We start from the raw sequence: 18247 nt of genomic DNA on the forward strand, positions 1-18247 counted from the left end.
TGCATGACTCAGGTTACTGATCTATTTGAAATTCATTCTGATGTTATTAGGATTTTAATTGGACATTTTAAGTTTTTTGTTCTTCAACTAATTTATTTTTTAAAATTTTCTCACACTTTTATACAGAAGAAATTTCAAGTAGTTGCAGAGAACCTTTTTATCAAAACTTTAAAATACGACAAAAATAAAATTAATAATTAATGTATATAGTATTTGTGTAGATAAACTTAGCAATGTACCATACATTAAAGTAAACAAAATTAAATACGAATATTAACTGAAACATAGTTTGAGTCTTCATTTAAAAATTCACAAATATTTATAGTAGATTAATACAGCTCTTATCAAATTTATTTTAATATTACAAACATCAATAAATATAAAGAGATAAAATATAATTCAAATGAAATAAAATTTAACAAGAACAATTAATTTGAAAATCATTAAAGTTGGAGAAATGGAATTTACCTAATTTAAGTGTCAAGTCAATAAATTCCATTTATTGCTGTGAAAAATTTTCCTTAATAAAGGCTAAAAATTAAAAACTGGGAGATTTGGTGACCTACCAGAAGACTGGGAGATGGGAATGAGAAAACAGTTGGCAAATATGCTTTATATATTATAAATTTTCACTGACATATGCAATTCCAGATCGCAAGAATCTCAACAGAGATTTCATATAATGTGATTTCTTCGTTAAGTTCATAAAGTCTAACATAGCTGCATAAAATTCAACTTAATAGAACTATTTTCGGTATTCTCGTATTATCTGTCCAACCATCTAGCAAAGCCGCCAATTATAGGTGACTAGTTTTTCACAAATCTAAACACATGAAAAATGGTAGTCATTTTAAAACATAGCAGACTTGTATGAAACAGCAACAAAGTAACTGAATTAAAAACACAATAAAATATCTATAATAATACACATAAAATTCTCTCCCACCTGCTCTTCTGCCCATGTGCAGAATGTTTCAACTTAAAAAAGCATCAGAGAATTGCAGAAATCTCAGCGGTAAAAATATATTTATGGGTGTCCCTTGGCGATAATTGGCAGTTTTTGGCGGTACATGAACACTGAGTTTGTGCAATTCTTTGACTTGTTATTTTGGCTTTGCGTCGAAGAATTGCATAAACTCGGTATCCATGTACAATTTGACGTATTTTCACTTAAAAAAGAAATCAGAGAATTGCGCAAACTATGCATTGCGCACTTACTCGACTTTGTCTATGTACACATTGATTTAGATTCACTTATAAAGTCAAAGGAGCAGCCAAGAAAAAATACAAAATCTCAATAAACTACATTTTAAATCAAACAATGAAATAACATAAAAAAGGAAAATCATCTTAGCACTACACAAAGCAAAAACCCACCAAAGGAAACTTTGTGTAGGACATCCATATATCCTTATCTTATTTACAAATTTTCGTGTCTTCAGTCAAACAAAATTCCTTAACAGCATCCAAAAAACTTCCTAAAATTATCTGAACTAGAATCTCTATACTGGCATCACCATATAAATATACAAAAATAAGAGAATTCAAATGAATCTTACCGCATTCAGCCATTTTACAACGTAAAACACAAAATAAACATCGTACTTCCTAATCAACACACACAAACCCTTACAAATCTTTTTCCATCACTCAAATTCATCGCAATCATGCAACCAATTACGTCATAATAGGGCTTCCATAACATTCAACTGCTCTTACCATAAATGAAACAACTTAGTGATAATCCAAGAGGCACCCTAAATCTACTCAACCATCTCAGCATCATAGGGCAACTTGACACTTTTCTCCATGCGCACAATGACCTGTTTTAACTTAAAAAACTTCATCGACTATGTGCAACCATTAGTTGGTTACCAGATAAACATATTTTCTTAAAATTTTTGAGATGACACAATGCTTGGTGATTCTTGCAAACATTGGGAGGATAATCATAGTACACTAATTTCCTCCCCCCAAAATCTAAAAATAAATTGATTGTTATGTTTGATTGTTATGTTAGTTTATTTTAGCAAGGTGTATATAATTCTTAGATTCCTTTGATGCATTAGATTGTGCAATTATCTGATTTTTTTAGAGTTAAATCAGAATGCTGTGTACACGGATTAATTATTACTGCTAAGTCAAATATTTTTGGTTAGAAACTTTATGTTTTTGCTACATAAAGTTTTTGTTTCGGATTTTTGGTGTTAATTGTGTGTTAAAAACGTGGTTTTCGCACTTGCAAAAACTATGATTTTGCAGACATTTTAGGCTTAAAGTTCAAAATTTAGACAAAAAATTTAAATAGTAATATGACGCTGTGGAGTTCTCGGCTCTTCAGCCTAGTCTCCATTGGGCAGCCCCAATAAAGTCTCGAAATAAGCCCCCCCAAAAAAAAAGCAACTTCTGCAATACCATTTAGATCACGGCGACAGCACAGATGGCCACCAGCCATATTAACATGGCCACAATAGGTATATTGATCAATCTGCCAGATCCATACCATGCATATGTTATTTAAAATATTTATCACCAGTTCTGAGAGGAATTGAATGTTTGCACAATGAATCAATTACTACTTTGAGAAGGATCAATGATTACTTTCAGAGGATTAATTATTACTTTTTATGCCCTTTTCCCCTTTTAATTTTTAAATGCCTAATTTTCTTCAAAATCAAAATAAGTAAACCTGACTTAACCTCAGCAAAAACAGAAATCAACTGTCTGTAACAAAAGGAGATCTGATTAGCATTTTATGTCTCCTTGGCACAATTCAGCAACAACCTTAGCCAAAGAAAGCTTAAGCAACATTAAAAGAATAAACCTTGCTTAATTACAAGCATTCCTTCTATGTGTCTTCATGGCATAATGGTCAATATATGCAAATAGCAATTAAAATATTTTGGATTCCAATCTCTTGGAAATCTTGGAATGGCCTAACATTTTTAACATTTCCAGCTCTTAAAAACTTCACTGTCTTTAAAAATGTTATGTATAACTGCAGACAAATTCTGACAAACTGAGAAAGCCACAATCTATGCTTAATTTTGAACGCAAACAAAATTTTAAGATATACACCTTCCAAATGTGGCGATATGCGTTCTGCGCTGGTTTTCAGCGTGATTGTGTGTTCTGCGATGGTTTCAGGGGCGATGTTGTTTGTATGCCAACCCTTTTGATGTGGAAACTTGATTTTACTGCAGTGGTTTTATTTGCTTTATTAAAAGGTTTTGAACATTTATTTGTAAACGATAGTATTAATTTTGTGGATAGTGATTCTGGCTATCATATAAATACGATAGAGAGTATGTGGCAGCATATTAAAGCTACGTTGCCTACTTAGAATCGGAAATGCAATTTTGAGTTTTATTTGGTGGTTTATGTTTTTCCATTAATGTTTTGAAACAGGAAAAGATCCTTTCAACAAATTTGTGAAATTGTAAGAAGTGTTGAGTGGGATAAATTGAAAATTTTTTGTAGAATATTTGAGGAAAGTGTTTGTGTTTTTTGTTTTGAAGATATTTGAAATTGATATTTCTGCTGTTTGAAGAAGCATTCACAATGGTGAGTGCACTTTATTTTATTGTTGGTCTTATTTTGTAGAATGTTATGTTCATTGTTTTTTAACTATGAATTTCTATTGTTATTGTTGCTTTTTGAATTGTTTGTAATTTATTTTTGTTTATTTTGTTGATTGTTATGTTAGTTTATTTTAGCAAGGTGTATATAATTCCTAGACTCCTTTGATGCATTAGATTGTGCAATTATCTGATTTTTTTAGTTAAATCAGAATGCTGTGTACATGGATTAATTATTACTGCTAAGTCAAATATTTTTGGTTAGAAACTTTATGTTTTTGCTACATAAAGTTTTTGTTTCGGATTTTTGGTGTTAATTGTGTGTTAAAAACGTGGTTTTCGCACTTGCAAAAACTATGATTTTGCAGACATTTTAGGCTTAAAGTTCAAAATGTAGACAAAAAATTTAAATAGTAATATGACGCTGTGGAGTTCCTCGCCAAAAATAGCAGTTTTCTTACAGATATGCAAATAAATGTTTTGACAAAAAATACAATGTTTATAAAATATTTTGAAGGTGCCATGAATTAATTTTATTACTGAAATTATTTAGGGTTTTTTGCATCCGTGCCAGTGTTTTCTCTTTATAGTAAACACAAATTGTGAATCTTCTAATTTTTCGCATTACATAAATCCCTATTTTTAGATGTATATTCTACTGAATTTTAATATTAATTCTGAATTTATAAGGTTTAACATAGATGAAGAATCTATTTGCCATTCTCATAAATGACTACTCATACATAGTATATCCATAAAACATGCAGCCCAGCAACATCTATCTCATTCTCTTCTGAATGTCCCCCATTTATAGTTGTACACGTAACCATATCTGTTTCCATTCTTCAAAACATCCCTGGAAATTCTCAGAAGTCTGGCTTTTTAGCTGCCTCGCTGTTTCTTGTTGTATTGCTCCCACATATCCCAATGCTGTTCATGTATCATGTTTTTTTGCATTTGGGAAGAAAGCAAAATTGCAGCCAGCCAATCTTGTGAGTAGTAAAGATGATATATCATAGTGATCAAATTATAGGCTAGAAATTTGTTGACAGTCACATCTGAATGTGCAGGCACATTGTCATGATGCAGGAGACATTGATCACCATCACACAATTTGGCAGCAGAGGATGCACACAATCTCTTAACCACTCGTGATCTCCACACAGAATGCAACATTCACTGTTTGTTCTTTAGGAAGAACTTCATAATAAATAACACCATAACTGTTTTTTAAAAAATCCCAGCAGTTTTTATGGCCTTCATATAAAAACACTTAATCCAGTTGAAATAAGCTATCATCTTCAGTGCATTAACATTTCAAGAGCTTTTCCCAAATTTCACTATAAATCTGACATTTAGTTTTGTCCCATCCCTTTATATATCTCCATCATCAACAACAGCAAAAAAAAAAAAAAAAAAAAAAAAAAGTTTCTCAACAATCTTGATGGTTACTGGCACTGATCCAGTTGAAACAAGCAATCTTTTTCAGTGCATTAACATTTCAAGAGTTTTTCCAAATTTCACTATAAATCTGATGTTTAGTTTTGTCCCATCTCTTTATCAATCTCCATTGCCAACAAGAGCAAAAAAAGAGCATCACAAAAACAGTTCCTTGACAATCTGATGGTTACTGGCACTTCAATGGGCCACCATGCCAACAAAGAAGCCAACGTGCATGGTCAAACATCACATCAAGGTCATTCTAGTAGCTAAGTTTGTACATTTATTGGACAGACTATACATTCCATGTAGTCTGCAAACATGTTTATATGGCTGGCAAACAGAGATAAATATTTAAAAACAGCAATTGTAGAGATTTTCCTAGCATTAAAAATAAAAAGCATGGTAAATAAATGGGCTAATGAGAGAGACATTTTTTAATGAGCCTAAAAATTCCATTTTAGTACTTTCTGTAGTGTCATTAATGCAGCTGCACATGTGTGGAATCTAATGGAAAAACTGATTAAGGGATTTAATTTACAGAAAACCTCCCTGGTGGAGTTTTCATAAACAATATATTTATCTGTGAATTTTTTCCCTTCATTTAACAGAAAAAAAAAAAAGATCATTATGTAAGTTATTTCATTGGTGAACTTATGTCTTTACATAGAACTATCTGATATATTTTCACACAAGAGTTCTTTACTTCCATAAAATAAAAATTTGTTTTATCACTCAACTGCATTTCTCTTTTGTACTGATATTATTTTCATCATTATAATAGTTTTGTATTTAATAAAATTTTTATTATATAATTAAGGTAGGAATGCTTATTTATATATGTGAGAACAAAGCAGTTTTAATGTAAAAATTCAAAAGGGAAAATTTAAACAAAACTCAGAATAACATGACCTTATATAACAGGCATAGTCAAACTTCAAGATAATGGGAGCAGCATGATAGATTTTATGAACATACGAGAGTCGCAAGTCCAAATTTATATCGTTTTAAAAATAATGAGACAGGTTTCAAATATGAGGAAACTTTTGAAGTCAATTAATGAATATGTGATCAACATGATTACATATAAATATGAATAAATACATCTTATATCTACTGTTTTATGTTCATCATGTTAAGTTCCAAGAAAATAAAAATCGTAACTTTTGTACTGGGTAACTGCATGTTTTTTCTTCAGGTAGAGAAATCAAATGCTTTCTTCTGATTTCCTTTTTTTAGTGCTGTCTAAATAATCAGTATTTCTCATGATGGCCCTGGACTGATACAGTATTTCAGCATGACATCCAACGGAATCTGCCACAAATTTTTAGTAATCAGTGCATCATTGAAAATTCTTGAACTATCTCTCAAATTGTCCTGATAATTTTGGACATAGATAACAAAGTTCATGGGCATTATTAAAAATTCTCAAAATTATCTCTCTAATCATCACAATTATTTCGGACATAGATAGCGAAATTCATGCACAGCATTGAAAATTCTTGAAACAATCTCTTGAAATGTCCAGATAACTTTGAACATAGATAACGAAGTTCACGGACATCACTGAAATTTCTCAACACCACCTCTTGAATCATTATGATAATTCTGGACAGACATAACCTATTGCTAAAAAATCTAGTAGTTCATGCTGGGCTATATAAATGCTACGTTCAAACTCTTCAACCTAGCTGTTTAATTCTGAGCTGTTTTTCAAATATGTGGCAAATCAAACCTAATGTTACAGGAAGAAAACATACCTGTCACTAGTATAACGAATTTATTTCACAAATGCAGATATACCATGAACGAGTAACTCTTCATATTTCAATGGACATGTATAGATATTTTACATAGAAGCCTTTTGTGACACAGCAGACGTCTGCATAATAGTTTAGTTCCTAAGGTCTTACAAAAGACGTGTACAGATCCACCGTATTCTAACTGTTGGACCCATAAAGGTGGTCCAAGGATTTACCGTTTCGTCTTGAATTTCTAAATAAAATAACTCAGAAGAAAGTTTTAAATAAATTGTAGTCAGCAGAACGGCTATGTACAACTTTCCATTGGGTTACCTAACCTGTATACTGAAAATAAATTTCAAATGGAGTTTGAAATGGAGTCTGTAGGCAGAGGATATAAAATAAAAGAGCGGACTATAAGATATTTTCTCTTCTGCATTCCTTTATGGTGTAACGGTTAGGACAATCGAAGCATATTCGAGAGGTCCAGGTTTGAGTCTCAGGAAGGGCATTGCTAATTTTTCACATCACCTGCATAAAAAATCCTAATGTCTCTATAGTGGTGTCTGAACTAAGAAGGTGGAGGATGATGATTCTTCACAGCCAGGATTTGGCGATCGAGTCCTTTAAAAGGAGGAGTATATACGGTGTTTTCTTCCTCCTTTCTGCATGCCTTCGTGGTGTTAACAGTAGCACACTTGGCGCATATTCGAGAGGTCGAGTTTTGAGTCCTGGATAGGGCATAGCACATTTTTCACATCTTCTTCTTCCACAAAATACTAATTACTCTATAAGATTTTAAACGAAATGTTTACGGGAGCAAAATTTGATATTATTGGCTGAAATATGTAGTGATCAAGCAGTGGATTGTCGTTCAACTTTTCATTTGGCTACTAAGCTTTCATGAAGGGTGTATCAGACGTACATGATGATCGAAAATTAAGGAGAAATATCAGCAAGATTAAAAGAAGTGTAAAGCTGACATCAGAGTTGGGGCAACTGGTGCAGCTGCAGAGCAGTACTAAGGGGTGAAACAGGCAGTAAAATGCCTCTAACCTAGCACGATATTTACCTGCGACTCTAACCTAGTGCCTATAACCTAATACAGCAAAATGCCTTTAACCTAGTGTGAGGCAGAAGGAAAGACGGTCATCAAACAAGAACTAAAAAAAGAAAATACAAGCTTATATAATTAATATCAATATGCCGATTTTGACAAACTTTTGAGAAAAGACGTTTGTGTTCTGTTGACCCCTCACTTTTGATACAATGTTACCGATATGAAGATTTGATGATTAAGGTGAAAGATCTCTTTCTGGAATAATAATAAAGTCAAAAGTCGTCAATCCGGACACCCATATTCGGAATGATCTATAATCTGGACCTCAAAGCTACAAACTTTCTGCGCATGCATTCGCACATGCGTTTACGCGTGCACATAATGCGTTTATGCATGCGCGTTTAATGTATAATGGACGGTATAAGCTAAGCTAAAATTATCTAATTATGTATTTCAGTTAATGTTGCTGATTGCGTTGTTACTTAATCTTTGAATAGGATCCGGCTTATTATTTTTTGCAGACTGTTAGAGCAATTTTATAAAAGTAAGTTTGAACTTTCGGATTATGTCAAATAGAATTTCTGATGCTGAAGGATCTACAAAGGGAAAACATGTTTCAATGTTCATCAAACAAAAAGTGGAATTGCTGCAAAAAACGGATAAAGGCTCCTTTGTTTCTCTAACAATTCCAAAATCTGTTTATCAATTTCACGCTGCTCTGTGGGGGGGGGGACGTCGCGGCACGCAATGAACTGGAAGTTGATCTGTCAGCACTATCCTTATCTTCAGGGCAGATGTTTTTATTTTATTCGGCTTATAATTCCTTACTAAATGTAGTATTACATCTCGATGTACTCCGTCTTTGATATGATTTAAATCAAATTCCTCGTCATTATAAATATCATGAATACAAATCAAATAGTTTTCCGGTTGCAATTTTCTAATTTCGACTATGAGTAATGTATGCTTTACGCATGCGCGCATTGAAAGAAATGTTTAATGAAATAAACAAGTAAATATTAAGCTTTTTTTTTTGTAAATTTTGATACCCTTCAGATCATAATTGCTCTTTATTTCATAAATTATGGTTTCATATTTTTAATTTTATAATTTCTGCATGCCATTTTACCAGATTTAAACTGATGATCTACAATCCGGAAAAATCGATAATCGGGAATCGCCGAAGTCCCGACGAGTCCAAATTAAAGACTTTTGACTGTATTTGATAATAATGGGAATTAAACATTCTGACTAAAATTTAAATTGTTGTCAACCCAGTGATTCTTCCCACGAGTCCAAATATTTCAGCATACATAACCATTGCTGAAATAAATTATGATCTCTGTCTAGAATTACCAAGGATTTATTATATAAGATAGAGTTTCATGTAGGAAAACTGTTCAATTAAGCATATCATTATGAATAGTTGCAAAATCTGTGAAACAATGCATAAAAATGCTCAACTTGCTTAGGGATAAGAAATTAACTTTGAAGGAGTTCCGGAGAAAATTTAGACAAGTCTACAAACCAAGTAAGAGGCTGAAGATTCACTCCACCAAAAATAAAACCCCCATAAAATTATTCCAGAGATTAAATGAGCTCTGTATGGATTGCAAAGTGAAAGAGGTTTCTTCAGCAGTTACTCATGCCATTCAAGGACTGAATAAAAGTAGTACCTTACAACAAATAGCAAATCTTCCTGGTGGATCACAACTGTTGTGAAAAATAGAATCACACAGGAATGTAAGCTGATAATGCCTGAAGTAAAATTAACTTGAGATAAAAATTATTAGAGAGAATAATGAAATAAATATATTTGCATTGCATTTTAGATTAACTTCGTAATAGTGTATTCCGATGACCATTACCCATTCAAAAAGTAATATAACCCAAATAGTAATGATCAGAAATGGAATTATTTGTAATTTTATATATTTGTTGTTGTGATGATAAGTGAGCAGTGGACAGTTTGAAATCTATCAAATGTTTACTAACATAATATGAGAAATTAAATTAGTGATTAATAAAGAAATGTGGTGCTGGATGATTTCTATTTCAGATTCCATTTGTATTAAAAAATTAAACTATTATTCAAAACAAGTCAAAATTCAGATGGCAAAGGATTGAAAGTAGCTCGCGAGCCGCAGTTAAGGTGTATGAGAGGCACATGCAGCTCATGAGCTGCAGTTTGGACATGTCTGTTATATAACCTGCACAACCCTTCTTATGAGATGTGCTATTATAAGTCTTTTACCATATATATTATGCTAAAATATAACTAATAAAAATTATCTACCTTCTACATTCTGGGGAAATATGTTGAGGAACAGTGTATTTACAGTCCATTATCATTGTCAGGGTTTCACTGTCATTTGCTTCCTGGAAAGGAGCTCTTCCACAAACCAGCATATATAAAATGACACCAAGACTCCACACATCTGCAACATAAAATTAAAATTTGATAAATCTACATAATGACAGGGAATAGAAATGGAAAGTTTCAAAATTGATACACAGAGCTATATGAAAACATGAACTTTGGGATCTTTAACAAGTTTGAGATTCTATGCAAGAACTTTGGATATGAGAAGTATTCAAAATGTGTGCATGGAAATACCATTTGATATTTATGCACCCATTTTGGACAAATCAATAAGAATTTTAGTTAAAATCTATTCTAAAACAAGCTTGCTGTTTTGCCCAATTTTAAATTTTACATTGTGTTACTCTCCCAATTTGACACTCTGAGGCATTTTAGTTGATTTTTAACTAACCAAATTAAATTTTAATTTGCATCTTTCCCTTATGTCTCATTCCACCTTATATTTGCTCATTCCAGAGATTGATGCAGATTTGATTGTTGAGTTTACTGTAAAATGAGAGGAAGAATTTTTGTAACCGTACGAGTGGTATTAGATCAATGCTTGGCAGTGAAGTATGCACACTGTACTTGCCTGTTATTTAGTGAACACTGCTACTTGAGAGAACTAGAATTCCCAGCATTAGCATCAGAGGTAAATTATTAGCTTGTACAACCACAGTGTTGAAGCCTAGATAAGAAAATATTTAGATTTGCATTCAAGACACTTTCAAGTTCCAATTTAGTTTCTCAGCCCATTTAGCTTAGGAGTTTGGTAATTTTGTTTTCCAAGATTTTAACTTGATTGTCACATATTGCCAGTTAGAATAAAGTTACTGTTTATTCCGTATCACTACTAATTAAATGGTGAAATCACACCATTCGGTAATGTCATGTATTAAGTTATCGGCAAAAATTCGCATCTTAGCTATTAGACAACCCTGCAACGTGAGAATTAGAATTGAAGTAATTATAGTTCGACTGTCTCATCCGCGACCATGAGTGCAAACATGCATGCCCCATTTAGACCCAATTATTCTCAAAATAGGGTGGAAGGATGGGTCTTTCCCTCCAGCATAGCTCTTTCCGAAGAAGGGAAGACCTTTCACATCGCAGCAAGTAATACCGTCTCTTTTGGACGAGTCTATGTGTTTCGGCAGAATGCCAACCAGGGTTGCGCTATAGACGGTCAAACTATAGTAGTTAGAAACAGACCTTCAACTGTAATACATTTAGAATCTTTAGACATGATGAAAACACCCATTCATACCAAATTGATAAGAAAGTAAAGCAAGATTAACCCAGATAACTTTCCTTGCTTTTCCTGTTAATTTTAATGCTTGAGAACAGGAAGGGGGAAATTATGCAGGGAATAGTACTTCAGAAGAAATGGCTTAAATGATAAGCATAGCACATTTAAAACACATAAAAAGACTATTATATTATGCATTTTAAAGGATTTAAAATTTCAATAGTATTCATTTTATTTACACACTCTTCTTATTTGTGCACATTTTGTGCTGTTATCATAAGTCATCAATTTCTAAATCTTAATGCTGTAAAAATAAAGGGAATATTAAGGAGAGAACAAGAAAAATAAGCGAGTAAATATGTTATTTTAATTTTGCCACAAAACATTCATTTATAGCATTTTTTAATGTAAATGTTACAGCCAATATGATAATTGGGATATTGTTCGTTGGCTCTTGAGGCATTAACTGCTGGAGTTTTGACCTCTACTTGGGTCAGCTCGTAGGTCTTTGGCTGGAAATAGAAAAATAAGTGCTTTTGTGCAATTTCGATTAATATCCAAGTTAAACAAACATGAAGAAATTATCTTTGAAATAGGAAAATATGATAATAATTCTGTGATTAAAGCAGGTAATATTTGAACTCTTAGGTAGACAAATAAGAATATACATATGATATACATATACACACATATAAATATTATGCACAAAATTAGTTTATTTAGACATAATTCAGTACTTATAATGTAGTCTAGGTATGTATGAAAAAAGTGCTTTTACGGTTTTGAATAACAGTATATGGTGCATATTGAAAGAGGAAAAGGTATGAGAAGATTTATAGTTATGTACATTTCTTGACACATTAATCTATCTGCTGAGACGAAAGTAAAACTAAAGTTCAAGGAATGAAATTGCTTATCACAGCACACTTTAAAATATAGTACAGTTTTGTAATTCCTTAGCATAATAGTGCTAAATTACATGCTGCAAGAGTAATAGAACATATTGTCCAACCAAAAAATATCTTTCTGAGTAGCAACTACCGTAATTTCGCACGTATAGTCCGCACCATCGTATAGTCCGCAGACACCATTTTATATAAAAAAAATTTCAAAAATCGTCAGATAGTCCGCGGACTGTAAGTCCGAAATTATGTTTTTTTAATACGGCAATATTCCCATGCTTTTTAAACGCATCCTTTTGTTGGCGCCAATTTCTCACCGCTTTCTCGTCCACTTCAAAATAACGGGGTAAAATCCTAGTATACGGTGCAGCCTTGGCGTGACTTTAAAAATTATCGCCACCAACAAAAAAAAAAAAAAAAAAAAAAAAGATCCAAAGAACGTCTATATATATAGTATACACACATAGTATATATACTATATACATAGTATATACTATGTTTAACTATATATTTTCTTTGAATGACCCGTTAACCTACTCATCGTATATGTCCCGTTTTCACTGCTCATCATAAATTAACCAGCGTATTATCCGCACTGGTGGATAGTCCGCAGCTTCAAAAATTCGCATTTTAAACACAGATAGTCCGCGGGCTATACGTGCGAAATTACGGTACTTAAAAAAAACCTGCACTCTATTCTACTGGCCCAATAAGTCATGATATTTATCGCATTTATCGTTACGAAATGGATATTTCCCAAATTTAATGATGATTATGATGATAAGTGCAAATGTAAATAATCTGGCAAGCTTTGTAATTCTAAAACAGTCTAATACGTCTAAAGTATACTTACATGAAAATCCAAATAAATGATTTTTTTCTCCATAGAATATGGGTTGGGTTTGTTTCCATAAAATAATCCGAATTTATTACCTTCCCCATTACGAGTTGGGGATTTTATAAACTAACCGGTAAATTTGATAACTATGAAATAATTTATCATATTTACCAAATTTAGTGGTGATTATGTATAATCATCGGTAATTTTATATATTCACCGATTTATCATTTTTCTGTAACATATATAGTTTTTGAAAGAATGGGGGAGGATTTAGAAGATAATTACAAATGAGGTTATCTTCAAATTCTGAAGCTGCATGAATGAAAAGGGACTTATTGGGGAAAAATGGATCCTTAACACAAAGATAAGTGGTTAAGACTCCAGTGACATTAAACTTGATAGTTCATTCCCCTTTTCAGCTTGGAAAATGGGAGAAAAAGACAGGACCACTAAAGTGGACATTCCCGTCCTTTCAAACAGATAATAACTAAGGCCACTATAATGGCCATCCCATCCCCAAAAGGTTAATGCACAGCAAAATGAAATAATTAATCATCTGATTACATCTAATATTACACATCTCATCATTATAGGTTTAACATTGAAAGCCTAATGTATAACTAATAGTTTTTTTACTATAATTCCAAATCTCACTTTGTACCTCGATTTCTTTTCTTCTAATATTTATCTAATCCAAAATTGGATTCATCAGGAGCTGGCCGGCCTATTTTCAAATGATGAAAGCCTGTTCTGGGTCCAATGGACCAGCGTGATTAAACAGATCTTTCTCAAAGGATGCCTAGTTTACGGAAGTTGCTGAAGTCCAGTGTAGTTGCGTGTGAAGTCATCCTCTTCATGTTTCCGAAGTTTTTTCACTGGGAATTTGATTTTGATCAGATTGGGTCTTTTAGACCCAGTGCACCTACTCATATTACTATTTCACAGTTGATCTGTGATAGTATAGAAAGCAGCAAACACGTTGCGTCATTTATCTTACAAGGAAGAAATGGAGCTACTCTTATATGTGCCCTCAGGTCGTCAAATGCGGTGACAAATTATGGCAGCGTGGAGTTTCTCTAAATTTTTTTTCTAAATTTCGAACTTTAAGCCTAAAATGTCTCCAAAAACCACATTTTGAACACTCAATTTAAACAAAAAATCCGACACAAAAACAAAAAAATTTAGATAGCAAAAACGTAAAGTTGCTAACCAAAAATATTTGACAAGAATCCATGTACACAGCGATATGTTTTCATTTAAAAAAACATCTACGAATTGCACAATCTAAGCAACGAACGAATTTACAAACTAAGCACACCTCACTTTAATAAATTAACATAACAATAAATTTCAAAGAATAATATGTACACAGTGTTCTGTTTCAACTTTAAAAAATATCTATGAATTGCACAATCTAGGCACTAAACACTAATCAACAAAATAATCTAAAATAAATTTCAAGCGATTAAAAAAAAAACAACAATAACGACAGAAATTCATACTAAAAAACAATGAACATAACATTCTACAAAATAAGAAAAAGAATAAAATAAAATGCACTTACCATGAATGAATGCTTTTTCGAACAGCAGAAATACCGGCTTATCTTTGGAATATGGTAACAGGTAGTTTGGTGACATTTTGGAGGCGATAAAGGTTACTACCTAGGACTGGTAATAATGTGAGAAGTACTCAGTTCCGATTACGCATTATTTTGTGTGAGAAAAATGAGAGATCATGAGATATGTCATGTGACATTAATGGACGAATTACAGTTCTTTAATCGGAAAAGGGGGTAAATTTGGAAAAATTATTTTGTATTAAACTTCATTGTGTGTTGTGTGAAATAGTGTTGATTAATTTTCGGATTGCATGGCGCTATGTAAAGTGAATTCTAAATTTTTAATGCGTTTATCTGATAATAAGTTGAGATTGTGTGAAAGGAAAGATATTACAGATAAGTTTGAATGGCGGTGCAAGAAATCTGGTGAAAATGGACATTTTGTGAAACAGAGTGTAAGGAAGGGTACGTAGTTTGCTGAAAGTAGTTTGAGTATGGGTGAAATTTTATTAATTTCTTATTACTTGGTGAATAGACTGCCAGTTGACTACTGGATTTCGGATTTTGAAATTAGCAGTAGTACTGCAGCCGATAGGAACTCTTTCTGTAGGGAAGTGTGCGTGCCACGTAATGAAGATTCTGAAGAAGATTAGGTAAGTTAGTATTTTTAATCATTCGAGGATATTATTTTTATGCATTGTTCTAAATGTAAGGAGTAAATAAATTAATATGGTATTACTGGAAAATTGTTATTAGCAATGACTTAGTTTAAAGTAATTAGGATTGTAATCTAATTTTTATTAATTTAATGTGTGTGCTTATTTATATTTTAAGTAGTTTTTTTAAATTTAATTATATTTTAATTTAATGATCGTGATTTTGTGAGTTATATGTTTGTAGTATTTTGGAATACGTTTGAGTAGTACAGTCAAAAGTCATTAATCGGACTCGTCGGGACTTCAGGGATTCCGGATTATAGACCATCAGTTTAAATCTGGTAAAATGGCATGAAGAAATTATAAAATTTAAAATATGAAACCGTGATTTACGAAATAAAGAACAATTATGATCTAAAGTGTATCAAAATTTACAAAAAAAAAAGAAAAAAAAAAAGCTTAATATTTATTTGTTTACTTTATTAAACATTTCTTTCAATGTAAGTTCTTTAAGCTGCTTCGTTTTTTAGGTGATAATACATTCTCTTTAATTCTATAAACATACATAATTTCTTGTTCAGTTACAAAGTTCCGCTGTTCAAGTCCTATAATTGCTGTGTCGAGAATACCGACTAATTTGTCAACCGAAATTCTTTCGTTTTCAATAACCTCTGTCACTTTCTTCGCTATCGGAAGCGAATTATAATGATGAGGCATTTGATTTAAATCATATCAAAGACGGAGTATATCGAAATGAAATACTACATTTAGTAAGCAATTATAAGGCAAATAAAATAAAAACATCTGCCCTGAAGATAAGGATAGTGCTGACAGATCAACTTTCAATTCATTGCGCACCCGGCGGGCGTTAAAGATAAACAAACATTAAAGTTTAGATAAACAAAGGATAAGCCTTTATCCATTTTTTGCAGCAATTCCACTTTTTGTTTAATGGACTCCGAAACATACTTTCGCTTTGTAGATTTGTTACATATTAGTAAATATAAATCGGAAATTCTATTTGACATAATCAAAAGTTCAAGCTTACTTTTATAAAATTGCTCTAACAGTCTGCAAAAAATAATAAGCCGGATCCAATTCAAAGATTAAGGAACAACGCAAGCTGCAACATTAACTGAAATAGATAATTAGAGCTTAGCTTATACAGTCCGTTATAAATTAAACGCGCATTCGTAAATGTATTTTGCACACGCGCAAATTCGCAGCCGTAAAGGCGTCAACGCGACGCATGCGCAGAAAGTTTGTAGCTTTGAAGTCTGGATTATAGATCATTCCGGATTATGGGTGTCCGAATTAACGACTTTTCACTGTATATGTTGAGTATTATCATGCATTTTCGTGAAGTCTTTCTAATTTATGAGAAAAAAGCAGGGTACCTGGATATAGTGAAGAGTGTGCGCAATGCCATTTTTGTGAAATTCTGGGATGTTAAGTAAAAACATAAAATGTTTTTTAAAGTAAAATAACGACAGAAATTCATACTAAAAAACAATGAACATAACATTCTACAAAATAAGAAAAAGAATAAAATAAAATGCACTTACCATGAATGAATGCTTTTTCGAACAGCAGAAATACCGGCTTATCTTTGGAATATGGTAACAGGTAGTTTGGCGACATTTTGGAGGCGATAAAGGTTACTACCTAGGACTGGTAATAATGTGAGAAGTACTCAGTTCCGATTACGCATTATTTTGTGTGAGAAAAATGAGAGATCATGAGATATGTCATGTGACATTAATGGACGAATTACAGTTCTTTAATCGGAACGTCGACGTGTACATGGTTTAGTGATATTTTAATTAAATTATAGTTATTTTGTGAATTTTATGTTTGTAGGAATTTGGTGTACGTTTCAGTTGAAGTAAACGTGCAAGGAAATAATTTAAATATTTGACACTAAGTTTGTAACCATTTTTAATGTTTGTGGTAGAAATTCGTTGCTGACGTTCATAATATAATAGATAATTTAGAGGTAACATTTTTTGGATATTTTATTTATTTTATACGTGGAAATGTTCATCCTTGAAAGGGTATATACTTTTTCGCGATTAGGCAATTTCATACATGTGCTTTTTACCGAGTTTAGAGATTAAGAAAATTTTCCTGCATTTTCGTGTAAATTTTTGTACTTTATGAGAAAATAGCAGTGTAGATGGATAAAGTTAAGAGTATGTGCAATGGCATTTTTGTGCAATTCTGGGATGTATTTTTAAGTAAAAATAAGTCGACGTGTAAATGGTTTATGTGTATGTGCTATTCTGAAAAACGCGCAAGAAGTTTGCGATTGTGCCCTTTTTCCCAATTTTGCATTTAATATTTGTCATGATTAAGCAGTTTTGTTACATAAAATTTTGGCTGATCTTTAGAATATGGTAACTGGTAGTTTGGCGACATTTTGGAGGCGATAAAGGTTAGTACCTGGAACTTTGGTAATAATGTGAGCAGTATTCAGTTCCGATTACACATTATTTTGTGTGAGGGAAATGAGAGATCATGGGATATGTCATGTGATATTAATGGACGAATTGCAGTTCTTTAATCGGAAAAGGGGGGAAATCGGGAAGAAATCTGGAAATTTTGTATTTAGCTTTATTCTGTGTTGTGTGAAACAGTGTTTGTTAATTTTTGGATCCCATGGCCCTAACTAAAGTGAATTCGAAATGGGTATTTAGTGGGATTGAAAGGGGTAGTAATAAGTGTTTCTTTAAGTTTGTGCGAGATAGAAGTAAAGATGTTTTATTAAGTTATTTATTTTACCTGGTACCTTGCTGTGAACTATAAGTATGATTTTAAAGATCCTGAAACAGGTGTACATACGCTTGCTTTTTATTT

At 32.3% G+C, this 18247-nt stretch overlaps 1 protein-coding gene across 1 annotated transcript in view; it reads right to left on the bottom strand.

Moving 5' to 3' along the window:
* Positions 1-18247, bottom strand: part of Snrk (SNF related kinase) — a 73875-nt gene that overhangs the window by 52053 nt on the left and 3575 nt on the right. Inside the window, exon 2 of the mRNA XM_035372681.2 lies at positions 10117-10258. Coding sequence (XP_035228572.1) covers positions 10117-10258 — 142 coding nt within the window. The remainder of the gene's footprint in view (positions 1-10116; positions 10259-18247) is intronic.

This window comes from Stegodyphus dumicola, chromosome 2, assembly GCF_044657685.1.
Source record: "Stegodyphus dumicola isolate Sdum_Otavi_A_Nest chromosome 2, ASM4465768v1".
Lineage (NCBI taxonomy): Eukaryota > Metazoa > Arthropoda > Arachnida > Araneae > Eresidae > Stegodyphus > Stegodyphus dumicola.